Here is an 18,720-nt window from a genome sequence, read left to right on the forward strand (position 1 = left end):
GCCTAAATTCCCGTCACAATTTCTGCTCGCCTAAAATCCCGTCACCATTTCTGCTCTCCTAAAATTCCGTAACCAATTCAGGTCGCCAAAAAACCCGTCACCATTTCTGGTTGTTTAAAATCCTGTCACCATTTCTGGTTTAAAATCCTGTCACCATTTCTGGTTTAAAATCCTGTCACCATTTCTGGTCTCATAAAATCCCATCACCAATTCTGCTCGCCTAAAATCCTGTAACCATTTCTGGTCGTCTAAAATCCTGTCACCACTTTTTGGTAGCATAAAATCCCATCACCATTTATGGTTGCCTAAAATCCCATCACCAATTCTAGTTGCCTTAAATTCCATCACCATTTCTGGTCACAAAATCCTGTAACCATTTCTGGTTGCCTAAATTCAATTAACAATTTCTGCTCGCCTAAAATTCCGTCACCATTTCTGCTCGCCTAAAATCCCGTCAACAATTCAGGTTGCCTAAAATCCAATCACCATTTCTGGTCGCATAAAATCGTGTCACCATTTCTGGTCGCCTAAAATCCCGTCACCAATTCAGATCGCCTAAAATCCCATAACCATTTCTGGTCGCGTAAAATTCCATCACCATTTCTGGTTGCCTAAATTCCCGTCACAATTTCTCCTCTCCTAAAATCCCGTAACCAATTCAGGCCGCCTAAACTCCTGTCACCACTTTTTGATCGCCTAAAATCCCGTCACCGTTTCTAGTCGCCTAAAATCCCGTCACCAATTCAGATCGCCTAAAATCCCATAACCATTTCTGGTTGCATAAAATTCCATCACCATTTCTGGTCACAAAATCCTGTCACCATTTCTGGATGCCTAATTTCCCGTCACCATTTCTGCTCTCCTAAAATCTCGTCACCATTTCTGCTCTCCTAAAATCCCGTAACCAATTCAGGTCACCAAAAAACCCGTCACCATTTCTGGTTGTTTAAAATCCTGTCACCATTTCTGGTCTCATGAAATCCCATCACCAATTCTGCTTGCCTAAAATCCTGTAACCATTTCTGGTCGTATAAAATCCTGTCACCACTTTTTGGTCGCATAAAATCCCATCACCATTTCTGGTTGCCTAAAATCCCATCACCAATTCTGGTTGCCTAAAATTCCATCTCCATTTCTGGTCACAAAATCCTGTCACCATTTCTGGTCTCATAAAATCCCATCACCAATTCTGCTCGCCTAAAATCCTGTAACCATTTCTGGTCGTATAAAATCCTGTCACCACTTTTTGGTCGCATAAAATCCCATCACCATTTCTGGTTGCCTAAAATCCCATCACCAATTCTGGTTGCCTAAAATTCCATCACCATTTCTGGTCACAAAATCCTGTCACCATTTCTGGTTGCCTAAATTCAATTAACAATTTCTGCTCGCCTAAAATCCCGTAACCAATTCTGGCCGCCTAAAATTCCGTCAACAATTCAGGTCGCCTAAAATCCCATCACCAATTCAGGTTGCCTAAAATCCCATCACCATTTCTGGTCACATAAAATCGTGTCACCATTTCTGGTCGCCTAAAATCCCGTCACCAATTCAGATCACCTAAAATCCCATAACCATTTCTGGTCGCATAAAATTCCATCACCATTTCTGGTTGCCTAAATTGCCGTCACAATTTCTGCTCTTCTAAAATCCCGTAACCAATTCAGGCCACCTAAACTCCTGTCACCTATTCTCGTTGCTTAAAATCCCATCACCATTTCTGGTCGCCTAAAATCCTGTTACCACTTTTTGATAGCCTAAAATCCCGTCACCAATTCAGGTCGCCAAAAAACCCGTCACCATTTCTGCTCGCCTAAAATCCCGTCACTATTTATGTTCGCCTAAAATCCTGTAACCATTTCTGGTCACCTAAAATCCCATGACCAATTCTGGTTGCCTAAAATCCCATCACCAATTCTGGTTGCCTCATAATCCATCACCATTTCTAGTCACAAAATCCAGTCACCATTTATGGTTGCCTAAATTCCTTTCACAATTTATGCTCGCCTAAAATCCCGTAACCAATTCAGGCCGCCTAAAATCCCGTCAACAATTCAAGTCACCTAAAATCCCATCACCATTTCTGGTTGCCTAAAATCCCGTCACCATTTCTGGTCACGTAAAATCGTGTCACCATTTCTGGTCGCCTAAAATCCCATCACCAATTCAGGTTGCCTAAAATCCCATCACCATTTCTGGTCGCCTTAAATCCCATCACCATTTCTGGTCGCCTTAAATCCCATCACCATTTCTGGTCGCCTAAAATCCCTTCACCATTTTTGGTCGCCTAAAGTCCCATCACCAATTCAGGTCGCCAAAAATCCCGTCACCAATTCAGGTTGTCTAAAATCCTGTCACCAATTCAGGTCGCCAAAAAACCCGTGACCATTTCTGCTCGCCTAAATCCCGTCACTATTTCAGCTCGCCTCAAATGCCATCACCAATGCAGGTCGCCTCAAATCCCAGCACAATTTCTGCTCGCCTTAAATCCCGTAACCATTTTAGGTCGCCTAAAATCGCGTCACCAATTCAGGTCGCCTAAAATCCCGCCACCAATTCAGGTCGCCTAAAATCCCGTCACCATTTTTGTCGCCCAAAATCCCGTCACTGTTTCTAGTCGCCTAAAATCCCGTCACCAATTCAGATCGCCTAAAATCCCATAACCATTTCTGGTTGCATAAAATTCCATCACCATTTCTGGTCACAATCCTGTCACCATTTCTGGATGCCTAATTTCCCGTCACCATTTCTGCTCTCCTAAAATTTCGTCACCATTTCTGCTCTCCTAAAATCCCGTAACCAATTCAGGTCACCAAAAAACCCGTCACCATTTCTGGTTGTTTAAAATCCTGTCACCATTTCTGGTCTCATGAAATCCCATCACCAATTCTGCTTGCCTAAAATCCTGTAACCATTTCTGGTCGTATAAAATCCTGTCACCACTTGTTGGTCGCATAAAATCCCATCACCATTTCTGGTTGCCTAAAATCCCATCACCAATTCTGGTTGCCTAAAATTCCATCACCATTTCTGGTCACAAAATCCTGTCACCATTTCTGGTTGCCTAAATTCAATTAACAATTTCTGCTCGCCTAAAATCCCGTAACCAATTCTGGCCGCCTAAAATTCCGTCAACAATTCAGGTCGCCTAAAATCCCATCACCAATTTAGGTTGCCTAAAATCCCATCACCATTTCTGGTCACATTAAATCGTGTCACCATTTCTGGTCGCCTAAAATCCCGTCACCAATTCAGATCACCTAAAATCCCATAACCATTTCTGGTCGCATAAAATTCCATCACCATTTCTGGTTGCCTAAATTCCCGTCACAATTTCTGCTCTTCTAAAATCCCGTAACCAATTCAGGCCACCTAAACTCCTGTCACCTATTCTCGTTGCCTAAAATCCCATCACCATTTCTGGTCGCCTAAAATCCTGTTACGACTTTTTGATAGCCTAAAATCCCGTCACCAATTCAGGTCGCCAAAAAACCCGTCACCATTTCTGCTCGCCTAAAATCCCGTCACTATTTCTGTTCGCCTAAAATCCTGTAACCATTTCTGGTCACCTAAAATCCCATGACCAATTCTGGTTGCCTAAAATCCCATCACCAATTCTGGTTGCCTCATAATCCATCACCATTTCTAGTCACAAAATCCAGTCACCATTTATGGTTGCCTAAATTCCTTTCACAATTTATGCTCGCCTAAAATCCCGTAACCAATTCAGGCCGTCTAAAATCCCGTCAACAATTCAGGTCACCTAAAATCCCATCACCATTTCTGGTCGCCTAAAATCCCGTCACCATTTCTGGTCGCGTAAAATCGTGTCACCATTTCTGGTCGCCTAAAATCCCATCACCAATTCAGGTTGCCTAAAATCCCATCACCATTTCTGGTCGCCTTAAATTCCATCACCATTTCTGGTCGCCTTAAATCCCATCACCATTTCTGGTCGCCTAAAATCCCTTCACCATTTTTGGTCGCCTAAAGTCCCATCACCAATTCAGGTCGCCTAAAATCGCGTCACCAATTCAGGTCGCCTAAAATCCCGCCACAAATTCAGGTCGCCTAAAATCCCGTCACCATTTTTGTCGCCTAAAATCGTGTCACCATTTCTGGTCACCTAAAATCCTGTCACCATTTCTGGTCACCTAAAATCCTGTCACCATTTCTGGCCACCTAAAATCCCATCACCAATTCAGGTCGCCTAAAATTCAGTCACCAATTTAGGTTGCCTAAAAGCCCGTCAACATTTTTGGTCGTGTAGTGACATCGGGAATGTCACTGTGGTGCCGGCCCGAGAGGGCCGTGGCGTGCGATGTCCCTCCATCGCGGACAGCACCAGGTGGGTTGCTGTGTGAGGCCGGCTCTAGCACAACATGGCGTGCGATGCACTGTCATCGCGTGCAACTCCGTAGGCAGGTGTGGTACCAGCGCTAGCGGGGCTAGGTGCGCGCTGAGTGTAGTGCGGGCTCCCACAAGGGGGAGTGGGAGAGTGTCAGCCCAGGGGAATAGTTGCCCCGGGCCATGGCACTCTGGTTAACCCCATAGACACGTGATCCGGAGTGTCCACAGAGAGGGCCCCAAGTGGGGGGTGATCACCTGTCCAGGGAGAGCTCTCAAGAGGGATCAAGAGGGAGCTAGAACGCTCGAGAAGGTGGATGGGGCCAAGGGTGGAGCGGCAACGACCCAGGGGGATATAAGGTGGGTCCCTGGGAGGGACCAGGGTTCTTTGTTCTACAAGCTGGAAGCTCTACAAGGCATCAACACGTGGTCAGGGACCCGAGTGAGGGTCTGACCATTCGTAGCTGTAACTCCTACATATAGAGTAGCTAGCTGGGTGGTCACCACCCTAGGCTGTATCTGGTGAAGGGGCAGTTACCCCTTTGTGTTAATGGGTTGATGTTAATATAAAAGTGTTGCCTCTAAAGAATGACGTCTGCGACTCAGTTGGACTCACTTCAGTCGCATAAAATCCCGTCACTATTTTTGGTCGCCTAAAATCCCGTCACCAATTCACGTCTCCGAGAATCCGGTCACCAATTCTGGTCGCCTAAAATCCCGTCACCAATTCAGGTCGCCTAAAATCCCGTCACCATTTTTGTAGCCTAAAATCGTGTCACCATTTCTGGTCACCTAAAATCCTGTCACCATTTCTGGTCACCTAAAATCTTGTCACCATTTCTGGTCACCTAAAATCCCATCACCAATTCAGGTCGCCTAAAATTCAGTCACCAATTTAGGTTGCCTAAAAGCCCGTCAACATTTTTGGTCGTGTAGTGACATCGGGAATGTCACTGTGGTGCCGGCCCGAGAGGGCCGTGGCGTGCGATGTCCCTCCATCGCGGACAGCACCAGGTGGGTTGCTGTGTGAGGCCGGCTCTAGCACAACATGGCGTGCGATGCACTGTCATCGCGTGCAACTCCGTAGGCAGGTGTGGTACCAGCGCTAGCGGGGCTAGGTGCGCGCTGAGTGTAGTGCGGGCTCCCACAAGGGGGAGTGGGAGAGTGTCAGCCCAGGGGAATAGTTGCCCCGGGCCATGGCACTCTGGTTAACCCCATAGACACGTGATCCGGAGTGTCCACAGAGAGGGCCCCAAGTGGGGGGTGATCACCTGTCCAGGGAGAGCTCTCAAGAGGGATCAAGAGGGAGCTAGAACGCTCGAGAAGGTGGATGGGGCCAAGGGTGGAGCGGCAACGACCCAGGGGGATATAAGGTGGGTCCCTGGGAGGGACCAGGGTTCTTTGTTCTACAAGCTGGAAGCTCTACAAGGCATCAACACGTGGTCAGGGACCCGAGTGAGGGTCTGACCATTCGTAGCTGTAACTCCTACATATAGAGTAGCTAGCTGGGTGGTCACCACCCTAGGCTGTATCTGGTGAAGGGGCAGTTACCCCTTTGTGTTAATGGGTTGATGTTAATATAAAAGTGTTGCCTCTAAAGAATGACGTCTGCGACTCAGTTGGACTCACTTCAGTCGCATAAAATCCCGTCACTATTTTTGGTCGCCTAAAATCCCGTCACCAATTCACGTCTCCGAGAATCCGGTCACCAATTCTGGTCGCCTAAAATCCCGTCACCAATTCAGGTCGCCTAAAATCCCGTCACCATTTTTGTAGCCTAAAATCGTGTCACCATTTCTGGTCACCTAAAATCCTGTCACCATTTCTGGTCACCTAAAATCTTGTCACCATTTCTGGTCACCTAAAATCCCATCACCAATTCAGGTCGCCTAAAATTCAGTCACCAATTTAGGTTGCCTAAAAGCCCGTCAACATTTTTGGTCGTGTAGTGACATCGGGAATGTCACTGTGGTGCCGGCCCGAGAGGGCCGTGGCGTGCGATGTCCCTCCATCGCGGACAGCACCAGGTGGGTTGCTGTGTGAGGCCGGCTCTAGCACAACATGGCGTGCGATGCACTGTCATCGCGTGCAACTCCGTAGGCAGGTGTGGTACCAGCGCTAGCGGGGCTAGGTGCGCGCTGAGTGTAGTGCGGGCTCCCACAAGGGGGAGTGGGAGAGTGTCAGCCCAGGGGAATAGTTGCCCCGGGCCATGGCACTCTGGTTAACCCCATAGACACGTGATCCGGAGTGTCCACAGAGAGGGCCCCAAGTGGGGGGTGATCACCTGTCCAGGGAGAGCTCTCAAGAGGGATCAAGAGGGAGCTAGAACGCTCGAGAAGGTGGATGGGGCCAAGGGTGGAGCGGCAACGACCCAGGGGGATATAAGGTGGGTCCCTGGGAGGGACCAGGGTTCTTTGTTCTACAAGCTGGAAGCTCTACAAGGCATCAACATGTGGTCAGGGACCCGAGTGAGGGTCTGACCATTCGTAGCTGTAACTCCTACATATAGAGTAGCTAGCTGGGTGGTCACCACCCTAGGCTGTATCTGGTGAAGGGGCAGTTACCCCTTTGTGTTAATGGGTTGATGTTAATATAAAAGTGTTGCCTCTAAAGAATGACGTCTGCGACTCAGTTGGACTCACTTCAGTCGCATAAAATCCCGTCACTATTTTTGGTCGCCTAAAATCCCGTCACCAATTCACGTCTCCGAGAATCCGGTCACCAATTCTGGTCGCCTAAAATCCCGTCACCAATTCAGGTCGCCTAAAATCCCGTCACCATTTTTGTAGCCTAAAATCGTGTCACCATTTCTGGTCACCTAAAATCCTGTCACCATTTCTGGTCACCTAAAATCTTGTCACCATTTCTGGTCACCTAAAATCCCATCACCAATTCAGGTCGCCTAAAATTCAGTCACCATCTTCTTAGTTCTTTCGGTAAAGTCACGTAAAAGGGAAGTAATAAAATAATAAAAATAAAACATAATAAAATAAAATAATTCTCACGACGTTTCGGCTACAACGCAAGCAGCCGTCTTCAGGTGAAGAATGAGACAATGCCAAACTAGGAGCTTATATATAAGCTGCGTTGGAGGTGGAGGAAAGAGCGCCTTAACAAAAGAATGTGCATGTGAAGAGGAATTTAGCATATTCATGGAAAATGCGTAGGAGGTGGGCGGGGGGGTTTCAAAGTCATATTATGCCCATGCATTATGCAGGATCAACAGCACCAAGGGGGGGGGGGGTGCAGGGATTAGCAGTAACAAAGGAAAGGAATGTTAATGATATGTAGCTGCAGTTACTCAACCACCACGTAGAAAACTAAAGTATAAACTACATAAAAAACTAAAGTATAAATAGCATAGCACCATCAGTATACTTACTATACTATACACTAAGCTGAGTTACTAACAGCAAGTAATACATTACAATTCTACGTCGTAAAAATTATATAATATGCTTCCATCTAAACTTTATTCTATTGCATCACACGAGCATATACCGTACTATATACTGCCAACATTGAATTATATACTGTATTGCTGTAAACCAACCTATATCTTATACATTTAATATAACACTATGTATTATTCTACCCACCCTAATGTGTGTCGAAATGGTTTATTACGTCCTTCCAATGATTGCTAAGCCAGAATCCATCTTCTCGGTTAAAATTGTCTCTGTGTTTGTATATGTGGATCGCCTCATGAACGAATCTCTCATGATAGCCAGATGGCTTGCAGAGAACCTCTGTCTTGGAGAAGTCAATATCATGTGAGCCCACTGAGTTGTAACAGTGATCTGCCACGGCTGAGGTGTTTGTCCTACCGTGTTTCAGGTCAGCTTTATGTTCACGGATGCGGTCCGAGACATGTCGTTTGGTTTCCCCAATGTAACTGCTACCACAGAGGAAACTTAGTTTGTAGACGCCAGGGTACTGTATGTCTGGAACCACATCTTTTACAGACGGTACCAGATCACGGATTTTATGTACTGTGTTGAATCGGACCTGGATCTTGTGTTTAATCAGGATTTTGGAGATCTTTTTTGTGACCCCAGCAATGTAGGGTAAGGTGATGGTCTTGAAAGGCTCCTCAACAGGATCCTTCTTGATGGTTGGAGTGATGGCTTTGCGGATTGTGTAGTCGGAGTAACCATTAACCTTAAGAGCTTGGCGTACGTGTTTGAGTTCACTGGCAATGTGTTCATGGTCGGAGATGCATTGGGCTCTATGATATAGAGTCTTGATGAGGGAATTCTTCTGGGATGGATGGTGGTGGGAATCCGGTTTTAGATAAGCATCCGTATGGGTGGCTTTCCTGTAGACAGAGTGGCTCATTGAACCATCAGGTCTCCTTTTGATTAGGACATCCAAAAAGGGTAGCCTGCCATCTTTTTCGACTTCCATGGTGAATCTGATGGCTGGGTGTATGGAGTTGATGTGGTCGAGAAATTGGTCTAGAGCAGCACGGCCATGTGGCCAGATGACAAAAGTGTCGTCTACGTACCTCTTCCGACCTTATGGAAGAGGTACGTAGACGACACTTTTGTCATCTGGCCACATGGCCGTGCTGCTCTAGACCAATTTCTCGACCACATCAACTCCATACACCCAGCCATCAGATTCACCATGGAAGTCGAAAAAGATGGCAAGCTACCCTTTTTGGATGTCCTAATCAAAAGGAGACCTGATGGTTCAATGAGCCACTCTGTCTACAGGAAAGCCACCCATACGGATGCTTATCTAAAACCGGATTCCCACCACCATCCATCCCAGAAGAATTCCCTCATCAAGACTCTATATCATAGAGCCCAATGCATCTCCGACCATGAACACATTGCCAGTGAACTCAAACACGTACGCCAAGCTCTTAAGGTTAATGGTTACTCCGACTACACAATCCGCAAAGCCATCACTCCAACCATCAAGAAGGATCCTGTTGAGGAGCCTTTCAAGACCATCACCTTACCCTACATTGCTGGGGTCACAAAAAAGATCTCCAAAATCCTGATTAAACACAAGATCCAGGTCCGATTCAACACAGTACATAAAATCCGTGATCTGGTACCGTCTGTAAAAGATGTGGTTCCAGACATACAGTACCCTGGCGTCTACAAACTAAGTTGCCTCTGTGGTAGCAGTTACATTGGGGAAACCAAACGACATGTCTCGGACCGCATCCGTGAACATAAAGCTGACCTGAAACACGGTAGGACAAACACCTCAGCCGTGGCAGATCACTGTTACAACTCAGTGGGCTCACATGATATTGACTTCTCCAAGACAGAGGTTCTCTGCAAGCCATCTGGCTATCATGAGAGATTCGTTCATGAGGCGATCCACATATACAAACACAGAGACAATTTTAACCGAGAAGATGGATTCTGGCTTAGCAATCATTGGAAGGACGTAATAAACCATTTCGACACACATTAGGGTGGGTAGAATAATACATAGTGTTATATTAAATGTATAAGATATAGGTTGGTTTACAGCAATACAGTATATAATTCAATGTTGGCAGTATATAGTACGGTATATGCTCGTGTGATGCAATAGAATAAAGTTTAGATGGAAGCATATTATATAATTTTTACGACGTAGAATTGTAATGTATTACTTGCTGTTAGTAACTCAGCTTAGTGTATAGTATAGTAAGTATACTGATGGTGCTATGCTATTTATACTTTAGTTTTTTATGTAGTTTATACTTTAGTTTTCTACGTGGTGGTTGAGTAACTGCAGCTACATATCATTAACATTCCTTTCCTTTGTTACTGCTAATCCCTGCACCCCCCCCCCCCCTTGGTGCTGTTGATCCTGCATAATGCATGGGCATAATATGACTTTGAAACCCCCCCACCCACCTCCTACGCATTTTCCATGAATATGCTAAATTCCTCTTCACATGCACATTCTTTTGTTAAGGCGCTCTTTCCTCCACCTCCAACGCAGCTTATATATAAGCTCCTAGCTTGGCATTGTCTCATTCTTCACCTGAAGACGGCTGCTTGCGTTGTAGCCGAAACGTCGTGAGAATTATTTTATTTTATTATGTTTTATTTTTATTATTTTATTACTTCCCTTCTACGTGACTTTACCGAAAGAACTAAGAAGATGAATCCCTGCAGTCACGAAAGCTTTAAATCGAAATTCAGTCACCAATTTAGGTTGCCTAAAAGCCCGTCAACATTTTTGGTCGTGTAGTGACATCGGGAATGTCACTGTGGTGCCGGCCCGAGAGGGCCGTGGCGTGCGATGTCCCTCCATCGCGGACAGCACCAGGTGGGTTGCTGTGTGAGGCCGGCTCTAGCACAGCATGGCGTGCGATGCACTGTCATCGCGTGCAACCCCGTAGGCAGGTGTGGTACCAGCGCTAGCGGGGCTAGGTGCACGCTGAGTGTAGTGCGGGCTCCCACAAGGGGGAGTGAGAGAGTGTCAGCCCAGGGGAATAGTTGCCCCGGGCCATGGCACTCTGGTTGACCCCATAGACACGTGATCCGGAGTGTCCACAGAGAGGGCCTCAAGTGGGGGGTGATCACCTGTCCAGGGAGAGCTCTCAAGAGGGATCAAGAGGGAGCTAGAACGCTCGAGAAGGTGGATGGGGCCAAGGGTGGAGCGGCAACGACCCAGGGGGATATAAGGTGGATCCCCGGGAGGGACCAGGGTTCTTTGTTCTACAAGCTGGAAGCTCTACAAGGCATCAACACGTGGTCAGGGACCCGAGTGAGGGTCTGACCATTCGTAGCTGTAACTCCTACATATAGAGTAGCTAGCTGGGTGGTCACCACCCTAGGCTGTATCTGGTGAAGGGGCAGTTGCCCCTTTGTGTTAATGGGTTGATGTTAATATAAAAGTGTTGCCTCTAAAGAACGACGTCTGCGACTCAGTTGGACTCACTTCAGTCGCATAAAATTCCATCACCATTTCTGGTCGCCTAAAATCCCGTCACCAATTCTGGTCGCCTAAAATCCCGTCACCAATTCACGTCTCCGAGAATCCGGTCACCAATTCTGGTCACCTAAAATCCCGTCACCATTTCTGGTTGCCTAAAATCCTGTTAGCATTTTTGGTCGCATAAAATCCCATCACCATTTCTGGTTGCCTAAAATCCCATCACCAATTCCGGGTCACCTAAAATCCCGTAACCATTGCTGGTCGCCTAAAAGCCTGTCACCATTTCTGGTCTCATAAAATCCCGTGACCATTTCTGGTTTCCTAAAATTCCATTACCATTTTATTTTATTGTTTTATATTTTAATTATTTTATTGTTTAACTTCTACGTGACTACCGAAAGAACCAAGAATATGCCATTACCATTTCTGGTCGCCTAAAATCCCGTCACCATTTCCGGTCGTCTAAATTCCCGTCACCGTTTCTGGTTGTCTAAAATCCCGTCACCATTTCTGGTTGCCTAAAATCCCATCAGCATTTCTGGTCGCCTAAAATCCTGTCACCATTTTTGGTCGCATAAAATCCCGTCACTATTTCTGGTTGCCAAAAATCCCATCACCAATTCTGGTCACCTAAAATCCCATCACCATTTCTTGTTGCCTAAAATCCCATCACCATTTCTGGTTGCCTAAAATTCTTTCACCATTTTTGGTCGAATAAAATCCCGTCATCATTTCTGGTCAGCAACTCAAACTGTTGACTGGAAAAATTATCAGTGTGCCACCTTTAGACAACAATGGCATACGGAATGGCGGGACATACAGGTAGTTAGCAAAGACCTCGTCGGGCAACCTAACCAAACCGCTTCCTGGCCTCTCACTGCTCCGTAAGCTCTGGATATTGCACGGCCGATTCGCTCATCTCCCAAGTGCAAAATAAAAGACGGTTCCACCTCCTACTGCAGAGTGGAACAAACCATCAGGCGGCAGCACCAAAACGATCCACCAGCTTAACTACCAACGCTGTTGAGTGGCTAAAAAACAAGATATTGCTTCATAACGATCAAACAAAGACGGTCACAGTATCGCGTGTTTTCAGTTCCTCTTATGTGGCCGTCTGGAAAACTTTTTCGATATTAGGAAGCCACTGGAACAATTAATTTTTAAATCTAGATTGAAAACGAATTTCTTAAGAACTGCTAAATGTGCAAAATAAGTTCAACATACATACACATACATGACCTTTGTTACCATTCCAAAAGTCATTTGCCTATCTCTGCAACACAGCGTATGAAAGAACAAGATTTATCGACAATCATTATCGCTATGAGTTCATTAACCCTTTCATTCACCATTACAATCGTGGTGCATGACTCACCAGCTTCAGCGGATGATACGAGTAGTCTTTGTACCAGAAAGGCTGGCCGACTTGCTCGTTGGTGAGCAGCTGTTCCGGGAACACGCCGTGGAACGCCTCTCTCTCCAGCAGGTCCCTGGACTCCCCTGCCACCACCCCGATCTTTTCCAAGCATGCAGCGATGCCCACGTCTTCCGCCTTCGCCTCGTCGTTGCACGCCTTCATCTCGACGGCCTCCACGAGCTTGGACACCGCCCGCCTGCTCAGCACGTAGCCACTGCCCCCGCTCATGTAGCCCTGCTTCACGAAGTACTTGAATCTCCGCCCAAAGAAGATGGGCTGCTCCGCCGAGTAATTGGATAGCAGGAGCTTCAGGTTCTCAACGATGACGAAGGTGTCGTCTTCGGCCTTGAGCACCCAGTCAATGTCGTGGAGGTGGTGCCGGTGAACGTACTTGAAGGCGTCGACGGTTCTGCAGTATTGGTTGTGGCCCGCGGCGTCTTCCGTCCGCAAGCCGATGGTGCCGTAGACATCATCCGCCTGGGAGCTCATGAAGAGCGCCACATCGCAGCGCTTGGCCCATGACGCCTTGATGTGCGGGATCTTCTCCGGGGCACTCTTCGGATCGACCATGATCCAGCACAGCAGGCGCACTCTCTTGCTCAGCGCTTCCGCGGTGGAGTTGTCTAGGCCTGCGAACAGAGAAAGACATCGTGCGTGCAAGTCCACGTGTGACGTGATTTTAAGCCTTCGTTTATCGCCGTGTGAATTCAAAGTTGTGAATTTCCCATCAACTCACGAGGCAAACATCTATGGCTGCAGCAGACAATGCTGCAGGGAACTGGAACCAATCCAGTAGGCAACAGACACAGACTGACATTACTCCAAGCTCTACTGCTCAATAATGCATGCGTGTGTTCGTGAGCCATCACTCCCACAGTTGACCTCTGCTGAATTAAGGAAGTATTGTAAACATCCAACATGACATTCACGAAGTTAAATATGTAACACCATCAATTGCATTCAATGAGTGTTGCTATTGCCTCGTGAGACGCGACATCGTTCATTCAGTTACTCTCACAGCAAGCAGGGGGACGCCACGGCCTTGGAAGGTAACACTGCACAGCTACTTCTGTAGTCTCTTCAATAGGCCCATGTCCAAACCAGGACGCTTAATATTCCCCACGAAAAGCATCTATTGCATTACAAATTGAAATTTTAGATACATATATACACACACATACAGTAATACCCTGGTTTGTTGGGGATGCGTTCCTGAAAGGTGCGACGACAAATATTTTATTGAATGTAAATCGAAGCAGTTTATAGGGTAGTAGTGGGTTTTCCCTCTACATTAAGAAACTTGCATTTAGAGTATTTGGCTGCTATATCTTTGTAGTGTAATAGCGCTGGCTGGTGGACAGCAGCGGCAACTGTGGTGGACAGACAGTACACACGCCTGTGAGCGTGAGCACGGTGTGTGGGTAGAGCAGAGGAACTAGGGCAAGGTTCATGGAGGACCCCATCTGGAGGCCCCTGGAACCTGCTAGCGGGTTCGAGAAGGGAGCCGAGAGCGAGTGCTTGAGGCTGCCGGTTCTGGGAGTGGACTCGTCTCGTCATTGCTGTCGTCTCATCGCTGTCGTGGTTGTCGTCGCTAAATATTGCGCTACGAAGGATAGTTGTTGGCTATCTCAGTCAGCACCATCAGTGTTAGACGGCTAGTGGTGTGTACAGGCGAGGCTAAGCTACTGTGGAGAGTGTGTGGACGAGACCGTGGAAGTTGTTACTAAAGAAAGTGCCTCCTAGAAACTCTGTCTCTGAATCGTTGACACTACACATTTCCACATGATAAGCCACTTCGTTGAGCTATCATTTGTGATCGGTCGCTTTAGCCAGGTCGCTTCTGAAAAATAGCTATACAGCTCAGTGGGCCTTTTCTGGTAAAATAAAAAATAGTTTATTTGATTAAAATTTCCCCCATCAACATCGACTGTGCTAAGACCATGGGCACACTCCACTTGAGAACCCGATTCAACCTCGAGTGACTGCAACCCACACTGTCCTGATTTGCTGTGGAAAAAAATGTTCACTGCTCAGATTGAGAAGTCTAGATTCATAAACGAGAAAGTGGGTGAAAAAATGTGTGTAGGAAAGTGTGGAAGTGTGAACAACAGTGTAAACAAGTGTAAGTGTACGTAGAAAGAAATATTTAATTTAAACTCCCCCTCTGCCCCACCCCCTCTCTATTTAAGGCCTCGACACAGAGACGTTGTCTTTCCGTGTGCCTATGTGTGTGTCTCTCTCTGTTTGTCTCTGTGTGAGTCTCTCTCTGCTTGTGTGTATGTATGTGTGTCTCCGTGTCTATGTTTTGTCTCTCTCAAATTTAGCAATATTTGAAAGAACGTAATCAACCAGGTAGGGTGTTCACTATTGTGTTAGCCGACTCTGTGTTGTATTGAATTATATTTCCAAGTTTACTATGTTTGTTTTCTCATTCATTTGTACCTGATGATGGTGGCTTGTGTTGCAATCGAAACGTCGTATTCTATTATTATTTTATTTCTTTCTACATGACTTTTCCGAAAGAACCAAAGAGTAATTCCTGCAGTCACGAAAGCTTCGAATCTAGTTTGAAGTGTAATCAACAGTGTAAACAAATGTAAGTGTAAACAACAGGATGTGTTCGTAGATGGTTATTGTAGGTAGGCACCCCACACACACCTATTCAAGTCTTTTTTAACACGTAGTAGTAAATGTGTCCTTAAACCCGCCACCACCCGACACAGCCTGAGTAAGGTTTGTCACGGAAACAAAACATGCCAATTAGTTACTAGTTCAGCACACCGGTGTGTTGGAGAGTAAACCCACAACATTTACAATTCGAATACGACGCTTCGCCAGTAATTACTACTGTATCGTGTTTAACACGTAGGCTACATTGGGCGGACAGCCAGAGTTACTCGAAGTGGAAATGTTGTGAGTCTACTCACCAACACCTTAATCAAGTATAGTAGTAGCAGCACATTAGTCTTCGTTTATTCCAGAGTTACCCCCCCCCCCCCCCCACGATAAAACCGACTGCGGCGTTTTTGATTGCCCGAGCTATGAGCTGTGATGTCCAGGAGTGATCGTTGCGGACGTGCGAATCTTCGTCACTCACCGCCGCGGCTCGACGCGTCCAGGCCGTGGCCGAGGGGTCCGCCGCGGCGGCCGTCCGCCTGCGCGTGCCACCCCCTCGCGTGCCACCCCCTCGCGTGCACAGAGTAGAAGTAGCAGCAGGAGAATCCGCCGAGCCAGCCGAAGGCGAGCAACAGCCAGGAGCGTCGGCGGGCGTCCCGCGCGCACATGGCTCAACAGGGCGAGAGCGGCAGTAGCAGCAACAACAGCAGTAGCAGCAATCACGATCGCCTCCCTCCTCCCTGATCCTCCTCCTTCCCCGCCCCGTTGCACGCGCGGAGGCGACGCCTCCTCTGCTGCGCGCTGGAGGAGGTAGCGCTTCGGGCGATCCGCGAGTTGCTTTGACGGAATCGTCAAATGCCATCAATCGCGCTTACAGTTGAGATGAGAAGGTTTATTTTAAAAAGGAGTACGGGGTAACAACAACAAACCATTAGGCACGTTCGTGAGTCAAATCTAAGATGCACTGTTTCGTACCTCCGATTGGCACGGTTGGCTACGTACGGTGCGAAAGACGGTTCAACGTACATACGAAGGAGGGCCATTCTTCATAACACGTAGAGAGGTCAGAGAGAATAAAGAGATTAAAGTTGCAGACTGCACTTTACACCATGGGACCTTGGTAAGAATGACATGTTTTGATATTTTCTGATGATGTTGTTAAAATTGGCGTAGTGATGTGTTATTTAAACAGTATTACTGCATAAACTGATTTGTATTAAAAGTCGAATTGTAATATTTCGCTGGGACATTGCATTGTGGGTGATCATGTGGGAGCGTGCTCTTTAATTATCAACGTCACTCTAACCACGAGCAGCATTCTCCAACGGGTGGTGCCATTCCTGGGATCAATAATTATTTCAATTGAATCCAAGAGGCTCTCAAGGACCAAAGGGACTTTCAAATGTATCTCAAACTTTTCAATCATCGCGATTGAAAACTAATTTCTTTAGACCTGCTTTGTGGGTTCAGTTTGTTGTCATTCCCCCGCACCTCTGGTTAGCGCAGTGGCTACGTACATTGCGAAACGAAATAAGTTTAACGTACAGTACATACAAACGATCTAAAACTAGGTTTCTTTGAGTGTCTTTTATCCCTTGCCGTCCAATGTTACCGACAAAACAAATGTTATGTAAACAATGTGTGTCCCAGGAGGTCGCACGTATATACGACTATAAATGTGTAGAGTAGTATGGAGACGTGACGTCATAGGGGCCGTCCGTAAATGATGTCACACACCTAGTGGGGGGGGGTCAGACATCTGTGACGTGTGACGGGAGGGATGTGAGAAATGTGACGTCACATCAAAATGCGCAACTTTAAATAAATATGGACAACACGTTCTACTTACTTAAATATACTTTGTAATAAATGTTTTCTCCTACAACATCAGAGTGCAGCGCCACATTAAATACGCACTACAATTGACAATAGTTTAAAGCGATTTGAAGGGGGGGCGGTCTGACTTTTTGTGACGCCGTGTGTCGAAAGGGGGGGGGGGGGATAAAAAAAAATCATCCAAAATCGCGTGACGTCATTTATGGACGGCCCCATACGTACTGTGCAGTGCGATGACGTCAAGTCGCCACGGGGTACTTAAGTGGAGCCCCGTGACGAAAGCGGGGTCGTTGTGGGAGCCCGGGATGGACAGCGGTTGAAGAGACAGCAAATTATTTTGCCAAGGCGCCCTTCCCCCCTTCCAACCCAGCTTAAATATACGCTCCAAGCGTGGTGGTGTTTCATTCAGACGCTGTCTCCCCGACAGACCTGGTCTTCACCTGAGGACGGCTGCTTGCGTTGTGGCCGAAACGTCGTGATAATTATTTTATTATGTTTTATTTTTATTATTTTATCACTTCCCTTCTACGTGACTTTACCGAAAGAACCAAGAAGAGTGTCTCTTTAGCTTCGTGACTAAATGCATCGTTGCTGTACAAGCAACGCAGGTGGAGAAACCGTGACGATGTTTGAATGCCCTCTTGGTGTGGGCACGGTGCGACGATGCGTAGAGCAGGCAGCAAGCAGTGTGAACCTGTTGGTTTGCATGACAGAGCTGTGGCTCGATTATTACCTTCAATGCGACAGTCTGATGTCCAGTAAAGAGAGACTGTTCACAATTTCCAATCTGGCAATTAAAGTCACTTTGTTAATAACAAAAGACAAACTGAATGAAGGCAATTAGTTCATCTTAGGAGCAAAAGACAATGCCAATGCAGCCATCGATATCTTCCACACATAAAAGCCAGGTCTGGTGCCTGTGTGCTGGTGGAAAATGCGTTATTCTTAAGTTCATACCAACAGATTGGCATAGCTAAGGGCCCACGCGTGTAGCCATGGTCACACCACTGGTCTGGTTGTATCGGCGTCTAGTGTAGGATAAAGTAATCGAGGATGAGCTCGGGTTTGGCCAAACTCAGTCTTCTAGTCGACAGGGTCTGTTCTTCCCCGCTGTTGTTACTTAAACGGCTAAGGCCACCGCGTTATTGACAAATGTGTCCAATTTGTGAAAGTTGCGCTTTTGCGCATTTGTCAAAGCAGTTACATCACCAATAATGTGTTTGTTAAAAGGTGGTTGTTTCCGGATTTCCGTCGTGGTTGTCAAAACGGTAACCGTCTTTCCTAAAGTCAGGGCCCGGTAATAGAATCCGAGTGGGATGTTCCTCGTGAATGCAACGAGCGGAATATACACCGTTGCTTCAATTGCTGCAACCAGAGACGGGATCGAACCGACGTACTCTGGGCTGCAAGTGCAGCTGCAGGTGACCTTTGCGACAGCAACCTATGCGACAGCTCCCTTCGTGTCTCAGTTGAGAATCCAATGAGCACGTCATGGTGAGTATTCAGCTGGAGTGACACGTCTAAAGGTTCGGCCAACCGGTTTTACTGGTTTGTCTTTCTTTTCATGCGATTACCCGTACAAGGAAACAAAACCCTTATACAAACCA

General features: G+C 46.8%; 1 protein-coding gene across 2 annotated transcripts in view; it reads right to left on the reverse strand.

Annotated features, from left to right (window-relative positions):
* Positions 1–15,989, reverse strand: part of LOC133354595 (glycoprotein-N-acetylgalactosamine 3-beta-galactosyltransferase 1-A-like) — a 46,024-nt gene extending 30,035 nt beyond the window's left edge. For both annotated transcript variants that reach the window (XM_061571561.1, XM_061571560.1), the window contains exons 1-2: positions 15,759–15,989; positions 12,620–13,290 (exon numbers count right to left, since the gene is read on the reverse strand). In XM_061571561.1, the coding sequence (XP_061427545.1) occupies positions 12,620–13,290; positions 15,759–15,945 (858 nt within the window). In that variant the 5' untranslated portion in view covers positions 15,946–15,989. The remainder of the gene's footprint in view (positions 1–12,619; positions 13,291–15,758) is intronic.
* Between the last annotated feature and the right edge of the window lie 2,731 nt (positions 15,990–18,720).

The sequence above is a fragment of the Lethenteron reissneri genome, chromosome 48 (assembly GCF_015708825.2).
Source record: "Lethenteron reissneri isolate LAM-NWPU_2019-01 chromosome 48, ASM1570882v1, whole genome shotgun sequence".
NCBI lineage: Eukaryota > Metazoa > Chordata > Hyperoartia > Petromyzontiformes > Petromyzontidae > Lethenteron > Lethenteron reissneri.